The sequence below is a fragment of the Nymphalis io genome, chromosome 25, assembly GCF_905147045.1.
Source record: "Nymphalis io chromosome 25, ilAglIoxx1.1, whole genome shotgun sequence".
Lineage (NCBI taxonomy): Eukaryota > Metazoa > Arthropoda > Insecta > Lepidoptera > Nymphalidae > Nymphalis > Nymphalis io.
The window spans coordinates 91240-109510 of NC_065912.1; the positions used below are offsets into that span (position 1 = coordinate 91240).

Genomic DNA, 18271 nt, shown 5'->3' on the forward strand with positions numbered 1-18271 from the left:
TGTTATTAATTTCTAAACAAATTTTTGTGACAATACTGTGTCCATTTGTTATTCGCTTTTTGACGAATGGCACTAGTAGGTGCGGCTGTGTTAAATACACACGTTTATTGTGTATATCATTTTTGAAAGTTTTAAAACATCTGACTGAAAGTTTTAAAACATCGGACTGATAATATATATGTGTGATATAGAGGTGTATTTAATAAATATAAATGGGCATATGAAATTTCTATGTTCAGAATATATAGTTATTTATACTGTCTATTAGGTTATTCGCTTTTGGAAGGTGAAACTAGTGAGGGCAGCAACATTTTGACTATCGATTCGAGTACTGAAACTTTAATTGTGGTATAGCATCGATTATTATATTATTTGTTTCTTTCACTTGGGCTCCGCGTTAGAAACGAAAGAAGTAATATCTGATTAGCGATAGCGAGAAGGTCAACCACCGAAATTCTTCTTGTTCCACGGCCGGCATTAAGCCTTCATGTTGTTCACGTACACGTAGTGTCAGGTGTTGATGGCCATTAGATACTAATTATGTTCCGTGTAATTCTAGTCAAAATAAAACATTATCAGTAGGTGTAGTGTTTTATTTACAAAATGGTTACGAATGTATACAGAGATCTATCAAAATTAATATATATGACGACTCGACGACGACGATGAGACGCGCTAACACTCCTATCGCGACGTGTTGCGAGCGCGGGTTTGTTCGCGTCTGGACGGCTGGGCAGTGTTGAGCTAATTCTTATCTAAAGTTCTACATTCTACATTAATAATAAATAACGAACTTCGCAACAGTACTAAACAGTCACGTTGCGAGCCAGTCACGGCCGCAAACGAGAACCCTGCGAAAAAATTCAATATATAAAATTGATTGCTGTGAAACGCTTGTAAATAAACGTTTGTCTCTCATATGTAGGAAGCGGAGGTAAAATAAATTTATATTTAATCAAATATTTTCGAGTGGTTAATTTTTTTTTTCACAATATATATAATTTCAATAATTTCCCGTGACGAGAGAGGCGGCGGCGGCGACTGCGACAACCACGACCAAGACCGGGACGAAGAGAGCGGCGGCCGAGGCGCGCGCGATGTTGCGGCGGTGACGGTCCACCACGAAGATGCGGCCGCCCATGTCTGTGGAACACGAGGTAACAGCCACACGGTTGGTCATAAGCTACAATGTGTGATCGCGAGCGCGATTTCGAGCTGGGGATGGTTACCGGCGTGAGTGAAGGAGTGGTAGTAGACGCGGTCGGGCCACGAGGAGTTGGGCGTCACCGTCAGTGGGGCGGGGCGGCCCGAGCACTGCCAGCGCAGCGAGCGGTTGAAGGCGCGGAACGTGTCGAACGAGTCGCGCCGCGCGTCCGTCCCCGCCGCCCGCTCGCCCACGCACAGCGCGCCCGCTGCAACACGACGGACGACGCGTCAGAACCGAACCGGGCCGGGCCGGGCCGCGCGCGGGGCGCCCTACTCACCGGCCGTGGGGCTGAGTCGACCGCGCCGCGTGTGTCGCGCGCCGGCCAGCACGCGCACGCCGCGCTGCGTGGCGTCGTCGAGGCGCTCCAGGCCGCCGTGCCGCTCCGCCGTGATCACCAGCGGGTGGTACAGCTCCGCGGAGTGCGGGTCGTCACCGCCGCTCACCTGCGCAAGCGAACGCTGCACTCGACCGCTCCTCGAGGCGGCGGGCCCGGGACGAGGCGGCCGACTCACCAGGAAAGTGTAGACGAGCCCGCGCCGCAGCTGCAGGTCGGGCGCCAGCTGGCCGTTGACGTACCAGGCGCGCGCCGGCGCCGCGGGCGCGCGCGCCGCCAGCCCGCGCGCGCCGCCCGCCGGGCCCAGCGCGGCGCGGAACACGCGCAGCGCCGGGTCGAACAGCTCGGCGCGCTCCCAGCCCGCCGCCCGCGCGCGCGCGCCCCTGCACCCGCTCGGTGAGTGCCGCGCCCGCGCCGCCGGCGGGGTCGCGGGCGCGGCACTCACACGGTGAAGTCGAAGCAGTCGTTGGCCGGGTCCTTCTGGTTCAGCACGAGCTGGATGTCGCTGGCGGGCCACAGGCGGTGGAAGGCGGGTTCCTGCGCGTGGTCCAGGCCGCCGATGGCCCATACGACGAATACGGAGCGGTCGAGGGGCCATTCGCGGTCTATCTCCTCTCCTAGGATACGATACGAGGGGCGGTCGAATTGTGGTATTATTTTGATTCATGAAAATGAAAACGAGGAGAGCGAATGAGAACGACAAGTACCTGGCTGCAGACCGCGCCGGTACCTGACGACGGTGAGGCCCTGGTCGCGGCTGGCGCTGAGGACCTGGTGCGAGTCCAGGCCGCCCACGCGATCGTCGCGACACACGCCGCGCCACTGGCCCAGCACCTGCACGCACTGAGCCGACCCCACGGGACATCTTTACATATTATGTGTGTATATCTAATTTAAAATTTGTGAGTGTAAAAAAACGAATCGTTTAGTCGAAGACATATTTCCGCCTACCAGTAACGCCTGTCTAATAATGCAGCCGAGTATATAACATCCCTCCCGATACCGAAACCGCACCTATCGCAGTAACGCCTTCGACCTGAAACACAATTTGGCGAGTACTCACGGGCGCCAGCGCGGTGATGTTGTAGTCGGTGGCGAGCCCGCGCTGCAGCCGCGCGTCGAACCAGCCCACGCCCACGTCCGCGCCCAACATCTGCGAGCGCGTCGACGAGCCCGAAATGCCAAACGCCATGTACTCGTCCTCGTCGAGCTGTGGACCGTCCTCGGAGTGTTACAGTCGCCGTGCGGGTGAGGGTAATTAACTAAAGGAAGATGCGTTACCAGCGCGGCCAGCTGTATCGTGATCTGGTTGCCGAAGACTTCCCACGACACCTGGTAGTCCCTGTGCAGCTGGCGGCAGTGCGGCAGCGCGGAGGCGTGCGGGTGCGTGCGCACGTGCGCGGGCGGCACGTTGAGCGCGTCGGGCACGAGCACCGACGCCAGCGCGGCGCGCGCGCGCACGTCGTACAGCGCGATCCAGTCAACGTCGAACACCGTGCGCCCGCCCGGCAGCGACAGGTGCACGTCCTCGCCGGCGTACGCGCGCAGCGGCTCCAGGCTGCGGACGGCGCTTTCGTTTAGCTATCATAACGTCACCGCCGGCGCCGGAACGTTAGCAAGGCTCTCACTATCCGTCCTCGTCGGGTATCTTGTTTCCTCGGGAGGAAGGTTGCGGTCCGACGCCCGTCCAGAAGTAGACCTCCTCGCCGCTGCCGTCGTAGTGGAACTCCGGGATACTGGGAAAATTAATGCGCCAACACTTTGATTGTTGTATTCCTGGATGTAAAGATGTAATAATTATGTTTGCAAAGCACACGTACATGAAAGTAGATGCATCCATAAATTTAAGTGGCTGACTAGACAATTTGACGCCTGGGGCGGCCACGAAAGGCGTAAGGGTCCTTGGCGCCGGCGCCTCGAATTCTTCCGGTATGTATACGTCCCCGAATGCATTCTGAGATGCCAAGTCGTACACTGCAAACCAAGTTATGCGTGATACACGCTTACCGTCTGGCAACTTGAGATGAACCTCTTCATTGTTGTAGCGTTCAAGAATATTTGTGCTGAAAATTAAAGTGTTCATATAGTGTTGTAAGTTAAGACAAAAACCTACTTAGGGTTATTAAATTATTTAGGTTAAAAGTTATGCTGTCACTTCTCTTGGTTGTATACCGACGTGGAAGTTAAGAACTAAGATTCAGGGAGGTCACTTCAATTTAATAATTAATGTCTGTTTATGTAAAAATTAAACAAAACAACAAAATTAAAGAATAGTTTAAAAATGTATATCAATGTAAACTAATAAAATATTTTATTGATAAACTGGATTAACTTACTTTCCATGTTGGTCAGCTACAATGAAACCAAGTGGGCCTGGCCTGCCCGAATCTCCGGCCCAGAAAAATGTATCATCTCCAGTACCATCATAATTAAAATCAACGAGTAATATTGTCCAATCATCAACTGCATACACATCACCTGATACCTGAAATCATGATTAATTATTTTCAATAAATGTTATTCCAGCGGGAAAAATAAACTTATTTAAAAGTATTTTGACTCAAAGCAAATTAGCTGAATGCATACATATATTATTACATATAAACTTATTTGATTTAGCTATATATTAATTTATTTTGTGTACAGCCTATTCCAACTTTGGAAATCAAATTGAAGTGTTTAAAAGTAATCACATGGAGAATGGTTGAATTATACAGTTTTTGTGAAACTGTTTTTAGTGTTACAAAGAGTTTTCCTACTATTGGAATATTATTCTTTTGAGGTATGACATTACTAAGTTTATCTAACTTTGTTTAGCAGTGCAACATATAGTTTACTTATATTCATAGCAGTTGTTTTTCTTCTTAATGAAATTTTAAAATTATTTGAAATATATTATAGCGTGACATTGAAGAAACAAATTTGTTTCATACATTAATTTATTTTATAATTCAATCAAATAAATATGGCAAAAGTTAAATATTTTAATAGAAAATTTTAACTCTTATTTATATTAGTAAAGGTAAAATTTGACGTCAGTATAATATGTCTATCGAGAATATGAACATTCAGATAATAAAGTTCCAGTGACTCACTTAGTGCCATGGCCAAACAAACGGTTCACTTAGTGAAAGTTTTCATTTATTTACCTGGTGGTGATAAGAATTCAGTTTTCCTATAAACTTTCCTCTGTAAGGGCCAACATCATCTTGGCTTGAGCAGTCTGAAATTTAAATTATATTATGAACTTTATAAACATTTATAAATAGTGAAAGTTGCTGTTTTTTTAAATATATAAACGACAAATATAGTTATACCTTGTGCTATAAGTACTAACAGTAACATACATACTAAATACATCTTAAAATCTATAAAATAAGTATTTTTAATACTTTCTTCGTCAAAACATTGATAAAAACTTTTAAGATCACTTCGCGCACGTTTACTTCCGGTTCTTAGCGTTTTGACATGTCACTCGGCGAGTATGTTTCTCGTTACAATAAACTAAGTAAGGTCGTCTACGTGATTGGTCGTTCGTTATAATGGCGTAGAAAGAACCAATCAGAAGAATTGAACTTTCACTTTTATTTAAATGGGAATGAGAAAATATAAAGGCTCTGATTTTAGTGTTGCTAGCAATAATTATTATTAACGAATCAAAATAATAATTATGAACGTATATATTCAAGACATATATATATATATATATATATATATATATATATATATATATATATACCTAATATATACCTAATATATATATATATATATATATATATACCTAATAGGTAACATACCTATTACAAACCTTATGGCACCAACCTTAAAGGCAGTAAAGTATAGTACTAGCTCTTAATATAGTTGGGTTTTATTGAAAAAGTTGAATTGGTATTTAGTAATACCAAATCAACTTCTACCAATTCAACTATATCCATAGTTGGATATAGTTGGTTTATTTGTGCTATGTATATACGTCATCTGTGTTAACATTTCGAAGCGGTCATGGACTATACTAGCAGTATCGGCCAGCTGCAAACCGGGTACCCGTGGAGGCCGACTCGTCTGATGTCGCAACGTCAACGAGCCATTTAACAGGCACTGCCAGCAATTAGTTCCCAGTTAAATGCTCTTGCAAAATATAAAATTGTTCTTATGATCTTTATACAAGATAATATTCGAATTAAAAATCCCAACTGATATTTAAAAATTACACATATACAAAATATTTTTTTTATAATTGAGAACAATTGAGATTGTAGTAGGTAAATAAGATACATAACCATATTATGTAGGTATCAATTCAATTTAATTATATATTTAGATATTTATTACAAAAAAAAAACATATTGCACAAAAGGTGGATTTTAAATTTTAATGCTAAATTGAGTAGTGTAGATTTATGATTTTAGCTAGAACTTAAAACAGCGAAACAAATTAACAAAAAATATTTGTCTCATTTACTGTTAGAAATATTTACATTAATATTCAAAATTAAAAAATACTCTATTCAAGTCGAAAGCTTGGTGTTGTAGATATATGGTTGTAATTACATTGCGACGTATATATGTATTCCAACCTTACTAAAAATCCTGAAGCGTGTAGCACCCAGACTACAAATAGCTCAAACACCTTGGTTTTAATAATTATAACATTTTTGATGTCCAAAGTAATATACCATAAGATATGATCAATATAAGATAGTATCAATATAAGTTGGTTGTCTAACTTTTATAACAATGACAAGTAACAAGACATATAAGTTATTTGTTATTAACAATTGTTGATTTATCGCCAGCAAACAATAATATCTCATAATGCCATTATTATAGAATGGGAGAACATTTATGCGTACTACTAGAAGATTTTACAGTATTTAGTATATATAACTCGTTGTTAAAGTATTTAGCTGGTACGGCTACGGAATCGCGGCTTAAGCCTATAAAATTATTGAGCTATACTCGAGTGACTTAGAAATCGTTTCGAATCGAGAAATCGAATTTTAATCTCTGGTTTTGCGCCTGATCTCTAAAATCAAAAGTATTTCTTGACTATGAATTGTTGCTTATCAAGATTTGCAGTGCATGGCGTTATAAAGTGCCGTATGAGAATAATAAGTTTTTTTAATAATAAAAAAAGGCAAAATATTTTTTTTGTTTAATTGGAAAGTGTCTGCTGTGAGCAATCCAGCAAATGATTTTCAGGTAGATGTTGATATAAATGTATGTAATGCCAATACTTTCAATGTGATAAACGTTAACAAATAAATCATACTAAATACCTATTACGGATGTGTTCAGGTCACTTTCACTAACAAAATTCGTCACAACGCCGAATTATGGTATTTAATGCACTGTTCCATCGCCCCAAATAAGCAAATAACGTTTTTGAATTATGTTTTCAACAATAAAGCGATTGAACGATTTCGAAACCAATTGATGAACAGCCTTTCTTTCGATTCGTGTCTGAAATTCAGATTCCTCTATACTCTCTAAGCTATATTCAAAGATAATAAGTTTGTCGTGAATGTTAGGTAGGCTAAGAAGTAGAAATGAATAAGGAAAAATGATACAAATATGGTCGTTTGTGATTTTCAAGAAATTAAGGGGTAAAACATTGAGGTTGAGTAAGTGACTCAAATTATTATAATTTTCACATAACCGCTGCACCCAAGTTATTAACGGTTATTAGCAATGGTAACTTCAATCACTATTACAGTACAAGTTACGTGAATGCGACAGGAAATTGTAAAATACATCTGGTGCGCTATTATGGAGTATAGTGACAGTGGTGAGCGAGGCACTACAACGTTTATCTGTTATATGAATCCTTAATATAAAATGAATGAAAAGACTAAAATCAATATACATGAAACTACCAGTACGCTATGCAGTTTCACTACCTTTAAACTCTTGATGTGACAAGCGTGAATTACATGTTTGTATTAAATAAATTGGTGTTAATTATTATCAATAAAATCAGCTGAGTACGTCAATAAATCAATCAATTCATTAACGAAAATCACAATAGAAACAGTTTAGGCGCGATGGCTTTAAGTAATTTTCGAGGCACAGGAGTGTACATACATCCAACTTCCAAATTCTGGGCTGGGCTTCGACTTTCTGTCGACGATTCTCATTATATTTTTATTCGCCCAACTGGTTTGAACCCTACGAGGCAACTAAGTACTCGTCTTATATTGAATGATGTAAATTTTTAAATGAACTAAAAGTTTAGTTATTTGTATTAACAACGACTTGTCCTTACATGAAATATCACAATTACAAAACGAATCAAACGAAAGTCGTACTCGTCTGAGTTTGTTGAGTTGCTTCATTTCATTTTGCAAAGTTAAATCACTGAGATTAGCAGCTTAGTCGCTAATAGCTTACACACTTCCTCGTAAAACAGACAAAACAAACCTCCGTGGGTTAGTTAAATAGTCTGTAATATTGTAAATCTTGCTTAATAAATATGGCATTGGGCGTTTTAACCTAAAATATTATTATTATGACTAAAGTTAAGTAATTTAATGGTCTGTTCCGTATATAATATACGACGGATGAGTGTCACCTGTGAGTGCACTTTACAGCAAAACTTGTTACATCTATTTTTAAGATTATATTAAATGTACAAGGTAACTAATATATCACGATAATATCTACTAATATATTCTAAGTGTTCTTTAGAAGATACATACATACTGTTGCAAATTTTCCTGTAGGCCAAAATTTTCTGGTACATTGTTTGAATGTATCTTCTAAGGCTTAGCCAGCGTTAGCCGTGTAAGCGTTATAGTTCAGCCATTTTGTAAAAAATATTTACAAAGTAAACCGTCCTCGCGTATCGCTCTTTTTGATAGTGAAAACGGTATCAAAATTAGTTGAGTAGCTTGGAAAAAGTAAGCCGACACACATCTTGAATACGGACATAGATTGTTTCTTTTTTTTTTCGTTTTTGGAAACAAGAGAAATCCTACTTTACTAGAAAATTATTACGTTGCCGTGTAAAAGAGCAAAAATTTTTTAAGCGAAATAACACCTCGCCTTATTACTGCTGACAGGAGGGTGGTTTGTTTATTGCTCAGAGAATATATTAACAAAAATATTAGTATCTGATTTGGTATCCATGAAAAGTGGCAAGTGGCAGTGGCACTGCAACGCTTATCCCATTTTGTTTTTTCAAAACTCGATATTCGCATTTAATCATAATAAGTAACGAAATATTCTTAATTAGTAAATTTAGCAATGCGATGAAACTTTCTTATAGCCGTGGATTAATTTCCGGTGTAAGCAAATATTTTGTCAGGCAGTTTCGCAAACGAGGTCGCAACTCGGCGTGGGTGGGTACTCGGGAATGTAACATAGCTTACAAACAAAATATGTGGTAGAAATATTTCTAGATCGAAATTAATGTTTACTTTACTTTTTTATGGCAATTTAATAAAATATTATTTGTCTTCTTATTTTCGTTTATTTTATAACAAGCCTTAATTTAACTTCACCTATTTAGGTTCCACCCATACCTATATAATTACAGCCTATTCCATTCTCAAGATGTGTAAAGACGAAAAAACAACTTGAACATTGAATTGAAACAATATCCAAGGTCGAGGTCATAAACATTTGTAACATATCATGTATGATATTCATTATCATTTTGGGAAGAAATATTTGAATGTTGGCGAAGTTGTCGGAATCGGATCTAAATATCGGAATTAAAATTAAAGTGGATATAAGTAGTTGAGTTCAATCATCTTGTACTACAAATATATATATTATTCAAGATTTGTTTGTAGAAATTAACATAGTAGAGCTCTTAGCAAATCGCCTGGAATATGTAAATCTAAGGTTTGTTTATCTATTCCTACTTTGATTGGAATAGGCTACATGTTTCCTCAAATTTTAAATCAACCCAACCTGGAATGTTCCTTATACATTTGGTACTGGTTTTTTGGATTATTGTGCTAATACAAAATTATTATTATATGAAATTGTCTAATATCTTCCTTTGAGTCTGCAATTACATTGGCTCACTCACAGTTGAAACAGTTACACAGAGTATTGATGATTGGCGGTGAACTTATAGTCGGTTGTTACGCACCCTAATGCTCGAAGCCCTACCATCAGATCAGATTATCATGCATCGCTAAGACAAACAAATTGTAATTATATAAATATTTTTTTTAAATATTTATTCTAGTTTAGTGTTATAATTACAAACGAAGAGCAGTAGCTCCACAACTTGTTGAGATTTCTTAAAGTATACAAGCAGCACCTAATCGCATCTTGTGAGCATAACCTGCGCAAGCGCAGAGCACAGTCTTCGCCAGTCTATCGCGACGCGCCGGCGCTAGCGCGTGCGCACAACAACCGTGTGTTGATTGTTATATTTATCCTAGTGTTTTTTTATATTAATCGTGATGCGTCCCGCGGCGTTCGCGCTGCTTCTGTGGATCGGTAATTTTTTTTTATTTGTTATACCTAATGATAAATGTTATATTATTATTAATAATTTAATTTTAGTTTAATAATTACTGAAGTATGTGAAATAAATATTATTTTTAAAACGCGTTAATTAACTTAACACAGGCCAAGTTATTAATGTAACGGAGGCTTGCAATTCAATATTCATTCTGTTCCGGACTTCTGAGAAAAAATAAATAAGAAAACAATGCCAAATACACGGAGGAATAAGCAAAACACGAAATCAAAAACAAAAAGTTTTATTTTAATATAATTAACATAGAATAATATTAGAAAAAGTTGGTTCCAAAAATAATCTAATTCGCTCGTAGTAGAAATACCGTTTAGAACGATTCCTTATAATCTTACAAATACGAGGCAATATGTTTTTATTTAGGTTTCTTTTACAATATTTGAATTTACTAAAAGCGGTCGAAATTACGATAAGATATTTTTTATCCGACAATAATATATGTAACATAATTTCTAAGAGTTCACATACTTAATAAATTGTCGTCAGTCTAATTTCTGCACTTTGTTATTAACCGTGGGAAGTAAAATTTATTCGAAGCAAGATCTAAGTAGTGATTACAAATGACTTTATACGGATACGAACCGCTGGTTTTGTAAAAGTAGTTCGCGCTCCGGAGGTGCTGGGCGGCGCCGAACTATCGCGTTTTAGCCTACATTTTACATCTATTGGGAACTTCTCAGTCCGCTGCGCTATTACTTGTGATGCAATGGGAATTGTTTCACCTTCTGACATTGGACATTAATATCCTTTACTCTTAATTTGTAAATCACATTTGTGTAAATGACTACGACATTAATCGTACAGAAGTTTTCGATTCGATTTTACAAATATTTTGACGTCCATTAACGAGTACCACAACAACAATATAAGTCTCGAATAAATAGTTTTTTTTATAAAAAACAAATAATTAATATGTAAATATATTTATTACTTTGCATTTATAAAAGTGTTAAATTTATTGATAGATTCCAGTATTCGCAAACGACCGCGATGTAGGACCGCCGTAACAGTTACAAGGAAAGTTGACCGGGGCGCTGCTGCCTATTAATTACGTCACAAGAAATTTACTGTAGTTTGCTATCGGATCGAAGTTTTAAAGTATAAGCCTTGAATTTAAGGAGGCGTTATCGTTTCGGGACGAAAATTAGTATAGATGATAGTTCGTACGCGTACATACGACTGACGTCCGTCAAAACTTACCTGCCTTTTTACGTAGGCTAAGTTTACGTTTTGTAGAAAATTCATGTCACACGATATTTATTATTACGTGCTTTCATGTATATCTGTTAACAAAAGACTAAAACTATCCGATCGCTTATAAAAATCTGACGATGTCGCGAACAGGTACTTTGTAACATATCAAAACATATTCAACACAAGTCGCTGCTTTTAGCAAATCAGAAAATAATTAACGTTCGAACAGCTAGTTCAATGTAAGGAGATCGCGGCGACCTTTCTGAAATGTTACAGACGTGACCACGCCGAGAGATTAATTTAATTTTCATATTTACAATGTTGATTTTATTTCGTATACATTTTATAAATAAATAAGTAAGCCGGATCTTCACGAATTCGGTTCTCTAATCAGATTCATGATTGATCTATGGCGCAACCACTCGAGATGAAAGTCAAAAATTCTTTCAGAAACATATTTTACGGTTCGGTTTACTAAAATTTTTATTTTCTACAGACTAATCAATTAACAATGAATGTTATGAAATTAACGCTTTCAAATTTACTTTGTAGCCTACTGTTTAGTTAATACTGAAGTATGTCTAAGCTATTCGTGCTTTTTTTGTTAATTAATTAAAGATTTTTTTGACATCGGGTGAGAACGCCTTACATCCAAACTTACAAACCTTGTCAACGAAATAAAACATACAACACTAGAGCCAACGTTTGTTTCGTTACCTTTAGTTACTTAGCTATGTGTGTATTGTAGTTATATGTTATCTACTGAATAATGTTGAAACTGCATCATTAAAGTAAAATAATCGAAATTATTTTACGAAAAGTTTTCAATTTGGTTATTTTTTATAAGAGGACGATTGTCGCGGACATTCAATTCTCAATTATTTACACGATATGATTCTATTTGGTTTTTTTTGCAGAATAAGTTATTTTACGAGAATTGTTTATATAAAATTTTCGATGAATCTTATTTCTAGTAGTATTAATTATCGTATAATATTACTATATGATTTTTTAAATAACTATTTTAAAGTGACAGATGCAAATTCGAATATTGTTTACCTATGTGTTTGTATTGTAAAACATGACATGAACGAATATATTTATATTTTTAATAATGTTCGGCTCGAAGTCGCTAATAAAAATCGAAAATCTAATTTAACACAGCTTTATTTAACAAATTTAAATAAAAAAGACATATACTACTTCGTTACATCGACTATTCTCTGAAGCGGTGGCGTAGCACAGGTCACTAGCACTCGTTGCGAGTCCCAAATTTACCGCCTTTTTGGTAATTGATTATAATAAATTTGTATAAAACTAACCGCAAGCTATACGCCACTGCTCAGAAGTAGATTAACAAATACTAAAGTAAAACGCCTTATTAATTAATTAATTAATTAAAGCTTTAGTTGTTGATGTGTAAGTTGGTACACGGAAAACGGTATATTAATACGGCGTTACGAGGACAGGATTATAGAAAAAAAGATGATATTTTAAAATATTGGAGCGTTAGACGTGCCGTCGGTGCATATTTTAATATTAACAACTTAACGCCAAATGTCGGCGTATGTAAATCGTGTCGGGGCTGGTACAAGTGTAATGGAGTCAGGATCGGGAATTATATTGTTCGTTAGTTTAGTTTGTGCAATCAACAGCCTTACTACTCGACTGTAAGTACAGTTAGACTAACAATGCCCGTTATTAAGGTTTTTTTTTATTATTTTCTACCGTCAAATAAAACATTACCAATACATTTATAATCGGCTTTTAACATTAAACCGAAACAGGGAAAAAATATACTACATAGTTTTCGACCTTATAAATACTTTTTCTATGCGATGTGTAATCTTCTCAACTCTAATTACAGCTTTGACCAGCAGTGGGACATTTTACAATATTTTTCAATAGAATATTCAATCGCACTACGGATTGTTCTAGTTTTTTATTATAATATCGATTCTGAACTATTACATTTCAATTGTTGTGTTTTTCTGTACTTGTAACGTAATTTCAATTCATTCTATTCTATGCGGGTATTTTGTAATTTGTGTGATTAATAGCGGAATTAATTAATTTCGCAATTTAAGCGTAAAGCGTGTATAAGGAGGACGACAAAAGTCCAGAGCCAGGACTTTCACATCTTTATGAGCGCTGTGACGACATACTCACTTGGAGTATGTCGTCAAGTTGTTATGTTTTTTAAGTTTTACGAATACTCAGAAATTGTATCTTACTAAGATCCTCTGTATCTTAGTAAGGTATAATTTGCGAGGGAAGAAATCAAAACCCACACTCACAACGTTACGAAAACAATAGAAAATTTATATTAAAGAAAAATTATACTCCGCTGTTTGACGACCACTTAGTTAAAGTTCGACGTATATCTATTTATTTCGAAAAGGTTTCCAACATTAATTATAATATTACGTTGTATCGTTTTTCATTGTCTTCATTATTAATACAATTAATAATAAGAGTTACTAAATAATATCTTAAATATAAGCCGCAACCTACCGCGGTCCTCTCGTGTTTCGCGACAGCATCACGATTCACGAGCAGCGGCGCCAACATTCCTGTCGAAGTTTTTTGTTTCTTTTTGTTGATGTTTACGAGCGACTATCGCCATGCGTTGCGACATCAACCCTATCAAAAGCTTTGATGATATTCGTTTCTAATAAACCACCCATTCGTTTAAACTGAGATTAAAGTTGCAGAAGATCGAAATCAGGGGCCGTGGGCTCAAATTCAGTCAAGTATTATTGACAAGTTCAAGTTATCAAAACATTAATTCAGTAAATTTTAGGCTTAACGAGCTTTTATTTTACTTCATTTGTTAGTTCGCATGTATCAATAGCAACACCACCGATAGTTGTAATTTTTTAATGACGTTGACAATAAAATTCACAATTTAGTATTGAGCATGTTGAATTTGGCTAAATTTTGAACGGGCACCCATTATTAAGCATATTTCAAAACGAACATCTTTACCAAATATTTTGTAGTGAAATGTCGAGCGTGCTCGTTGTGCGGTTTGGCAGTGTTTGTTATATTGGCAAAACTCAATGTTCTATTACAAGCGATTGCTTTGTTTTTCTGACTACAACGATCACTAGGATTGGAAATTAAACTGATCAGCTTAAGGGATGGCTACTATCAAACGTTTACCTTTGGGTCCGCAGCGCTCCGGGCACGGATCTAAAGGGAATGCGGGGCGTGATCCCGGTGTGTTAGAATATACAGGATTTAAATTGGAGTTGTTAAGAGTTAGTTGAGGCGGCATTGGTATATACATCATTACAAATATATTCATGATAACATCTAAATGTATGTTGTATATATAATATTTAAGTATGTTAATCTTGTTTTCTCAAATATTTAAAGTGAATTGTATTCTTTTTTTTGATAAATAAATTCTTAAACCATAAAGCATAAATGTAAGCGACTTGTTTGGATTGAATGCGTATTCTTCTGCGAAGATTCACGTAGTATACGTGGTCATCTCATCTCCTATGATTGTGGATGAATAATTCTGATAATTGAATAAGGCTTAGAGAATTTATATATAATATTTGAGAATAATTCGTCATTGTCGTTGTCATCGTCATCGATCAAAGCGTGACCTTCGTCTGTATCCACTATAACTTTCACAATCGTCGCTTCCCACGACTCGGTGCGGAGTCGAGAAAGGCAAACCAATAATAAGAAATTTAATTCAAATTAATTGAATCGATGTTCACGTCGCTGTGAACTGAAAACAATTCTTTGCGAACACAAAAAATATTTTCAAGTAAAAGTGACGTTTACAATAATATTGCTATAATTAGTACGAAGCAGATCGAAGTGAACACAGACCGAGACGATTGTTGAGGTTTTACCTGGAGGCTGTGCACGCTTTAATAGTGAGCCATGTTTCGTATACAATTAATGTTTAAATGAGTTATTCCATATTTATTAAGATAGTTGTACGTAATCTTTTATTATTATTTATTTAGATTATTTTTTAATTAACTTTTTGATACCTCTCGAAAAGTAAATTTATCAAAATGAATAAGTAATGTAAGCGTGTATTGGACATTATAAGCAAATGATCCTATTATCTATTTATCTTGCACCATGCAGCACATACATGAACTCATGGAAAAAGTTGTTGCAAGCCTCATTACAATATGACATGTTATATATACTGACACAGTTATGTCTTATTTATTACAATGCTTAAAAATCGAATCGAATGAACATAAAAAATAAACAATATTATTTTACATTAATATGCATGCAACGTTCGAGGCCTAGAATAAAGTATGCCGTTGTAGAAATCGCCAAAGATCGACACAGAAGTGTTCCAGATGTGTGATAACATGCATCGAGCGCGCCACTCGGCCACATCTATCGGTCATAGCGATCCACATCCATTGTCGGTCATTCAAAGATATAAAATAAAACAACGATACAAAGCCGGCAGTGTACGGCGACGCATTCCTCGCAACAGTGGGTCAGAGGCAACGGTACTTGCAGCGGTCCGTTCACATTATCCCACATCGCTTGTTCTTGTTTCATATTACGAGCGTTTCATTAGAAAGGATTGTGAGAAGTCTCTACCATCGTCAGTTCACATCGATTACGTAATCACCTCGCTGACTTAGTAAGTGAACTCTTCAGTTAGTTTAAGGTTAAGCGCCCTACAAATATTGCTTATTGATTTATAATATTTCGTAATTAAAAAAAGTGACGACTGACGAGACAAAACCAAAAGTTGTTTAAGAACGTATAGAGGACAAACATTCGTTTTCAGTTTTGTAGATTAATATATATATATACATATATATATAGCTAGTCGAACCTTTATAATTTAGTCAATTATGTTATAAATGTTCAATTTTAACAAATAATAATTTAAATAATAAAACACAAATAATAAATAAGGACTATCGCTCGTTTTAAATTATTCGTTTATCATACTAACTCATCACTTATATGTATGAATAGATATTTTATTATAATATTTTATTAAAATAAGAAAGTATATAAGTAAAGACACAATGTGAAGTCTTTAGACAACTCAAATTCAAATTACAAGCACTCAAGGAATGTCACAAAGAGCTGAGACTGGGGCAAGAAGGGACGGTATTTGGACTCTCAAAGATGCGATGAAGCTCGCTTGAAATTGCACGAGTCTAAGACTTACAACCATACATATATACATCTACTCGAAAAACTGAATCTCGTACCCGGTTACGTATTATGTAAATTTTAGCTTTGTTTCGAATATTGTATAACGATGTTCTTTTCCCAAATAAAAAAGCATAAAGCTAATCAAATGTAAAAAGAGTCATTCATGCCTCATAACATAATCATACGTTACACAAGCGCACGGTATTGTCGAGGAGTTTCCCAAAGCGGTGGGAACCGCTGTCGGGCAGCTGTTACGACACAGCTACTCGTGTGGCGGTGACATTCAAAATTATATAATTGTTTGTTAGCAATTTATTCGGAATTTTCGAAAATCTAGTAACAAAATAATTATCAATAAGACTTTTTACTTTAGTACAAATAAATGTATAGAACATAATAAAAAGCTGTACAAACCCGTCCTGCCAATGTAGGAGGATTTAATGACCTCTTGTTATAAGTCAGCTTTATTATTTATGTCAGTAGTCGGTGAAGTAAGAGCATGTAAGTGTCTTGCAACCTTTGCCAACTGGCAAAGGCCTTCTCTCCTCTTGAGTTCGCACGCAGCAGCAATGGGGTTGGAAGACACTCACGTGGCACAGTATAATCCAACCCGTTCATGTTTCCTTATAACGTTTTCCTTCACCTCCTAGCTCGAAAATTGTGAACATTAATTAAAAACATGAAAATTTAGTGATGTTTGTCTCGAATCTCGACAGTTACAGGGAACATGAAATTTGAGACACCGTCAGTGGTGGCGCATATACTTTACTTAATACCAGTTTATGGCGAAGACCACTTACTATAAGATTGTTTATTTGTTCTAAAAATCTGTTTCATTACTAACTGTTTATATATTAATGTCACGTTAACCTTCTCATGTAAACAATCATAAAATATATTTTTTTTCTTAATTGATTTTTTTAAAGTACCTCATTAGCATATTTTTTATATAATTGTTTTATAGTGCTTTTCACAAAAGATAGGAAACTTTAGAATCATAGTTATCGATGACTAAATATATATTATCCAACTTTATCGATATAGTCTTTATAACGGTATAGAATCGACTCAAAAAAATACTGTATGCGGTTCAGTATCTGTTTAAAAAGTCGGTAAGTCTGTAACTAGCGAAGTTTCAGTTCAGAAGTTGGTGACTCCCGCCCTCACCGGCCGGTCACTGGGGATAACAACTTCGTGATAGCGTAAAATCATAAAATTATATTACATGATATAAAGCGAATTGGTTGCAGTGAACTTTAATATAATATAAACTAAGTTATATTTTAATTATTAATTGAATAAAAATGGTAGATGATTTTATATAGACCCACTGCTCGACATAGCCAGGGGGCTAGCCTTGTGCCCTCTGAATATCGGTTTTCCGATGACCCGAATACCCCCATCGGGACTAACAATCTGATTTGAAATAAATCTTTTTGATTGGACAGCCTGTTTATTGACAAATAACCTCAACTTTATTCTATGATCCTAAGAAGCTGAGCAGCAACTATAAACGAAATATACACAAACAGTAATGCCGGTGAAACCGCGTTGTCACAGCTAGTGCGCTTATATAACATTTTATTTTAAATTTTTTAACTTGTCTTAAAAATCAAGATCCAGTGTAACATCATACCGCCCGTTGACACGAACATTATTATTAATATCGAATTTTATATTAACTAATAATAATTAACTATTATAGACAATACGATACTCTGCAAAGGACACCTGCTTGCCGACGTCACCTCTATCAGCAGCTGTTTACCAACATAATATAACACCTAATTAAGGATTACAAATAAAATAACGCCACAATATTTTTTCGCTTTTAAACATAACTCGTATTATATATTTTATTCTAATGT

At 36.8% G+C, this 18271-nt stretch overlaps 2 protein-coding genes across 4 annotated transcripts in view; one reads left to right on the forward strand and one right to left on the reverse strand.

Moving 5' to 3' along the window:
- Nucleotides 1-558: 558 nt before the first annotated feature.
- Nucleotides 559-5009, reverse strand: LOC126778120 (protein Skeletor, isoforms B/C). The gene is made up of 13 exons (XM_050501518.1): nt 4859-5009; nt 4691-4764; nt 3878-4026; nt 3362-3604; nt 3170-3277; nt 2823-3099; nt 2605-2751; nt 2249-2384; nt 1987-2158; nt 1720-1924; nt 1485-1650; nt 1230-1412; nt 559-1143 (listed from the first exon to the last, which is right to left on the reverse strand). The coding sequence occupies exons 1-13, from the start codon at nt 4899-4901 to the stop codon at nt 1004-1006; spliced, it is 2043 nt and encodes a 680-aa protein (XP_050357475.1). The 5' UTR covers nt 4902-5009; the 3' UTR covers nt 559-1003.
- Nucleotides 5010-9876: 4867 nt separating this feature from the next.
- LOC126778117 (protein Skeletor, isoforms B/C) overlaps nt 9877-18271 on the forward strand; it is an 81706-nt gene continuing 73311 nt past the window's right edge. For all 3 annotated transcript variants that reach the window (XM_050501513.1, XM_050501512.1, XM_050501514.1), the window contains exon 1: nt 9877-9997. In XM_050501513.1, coding sequence (XP_050357470.1) covers nt 9961-9997 — 37 coding nt within the window. In that variant the 5' untranslated portion in view covers nt 9877-9960. The remainder of the gene's footprint in view (nt 9998-18271) is intronic.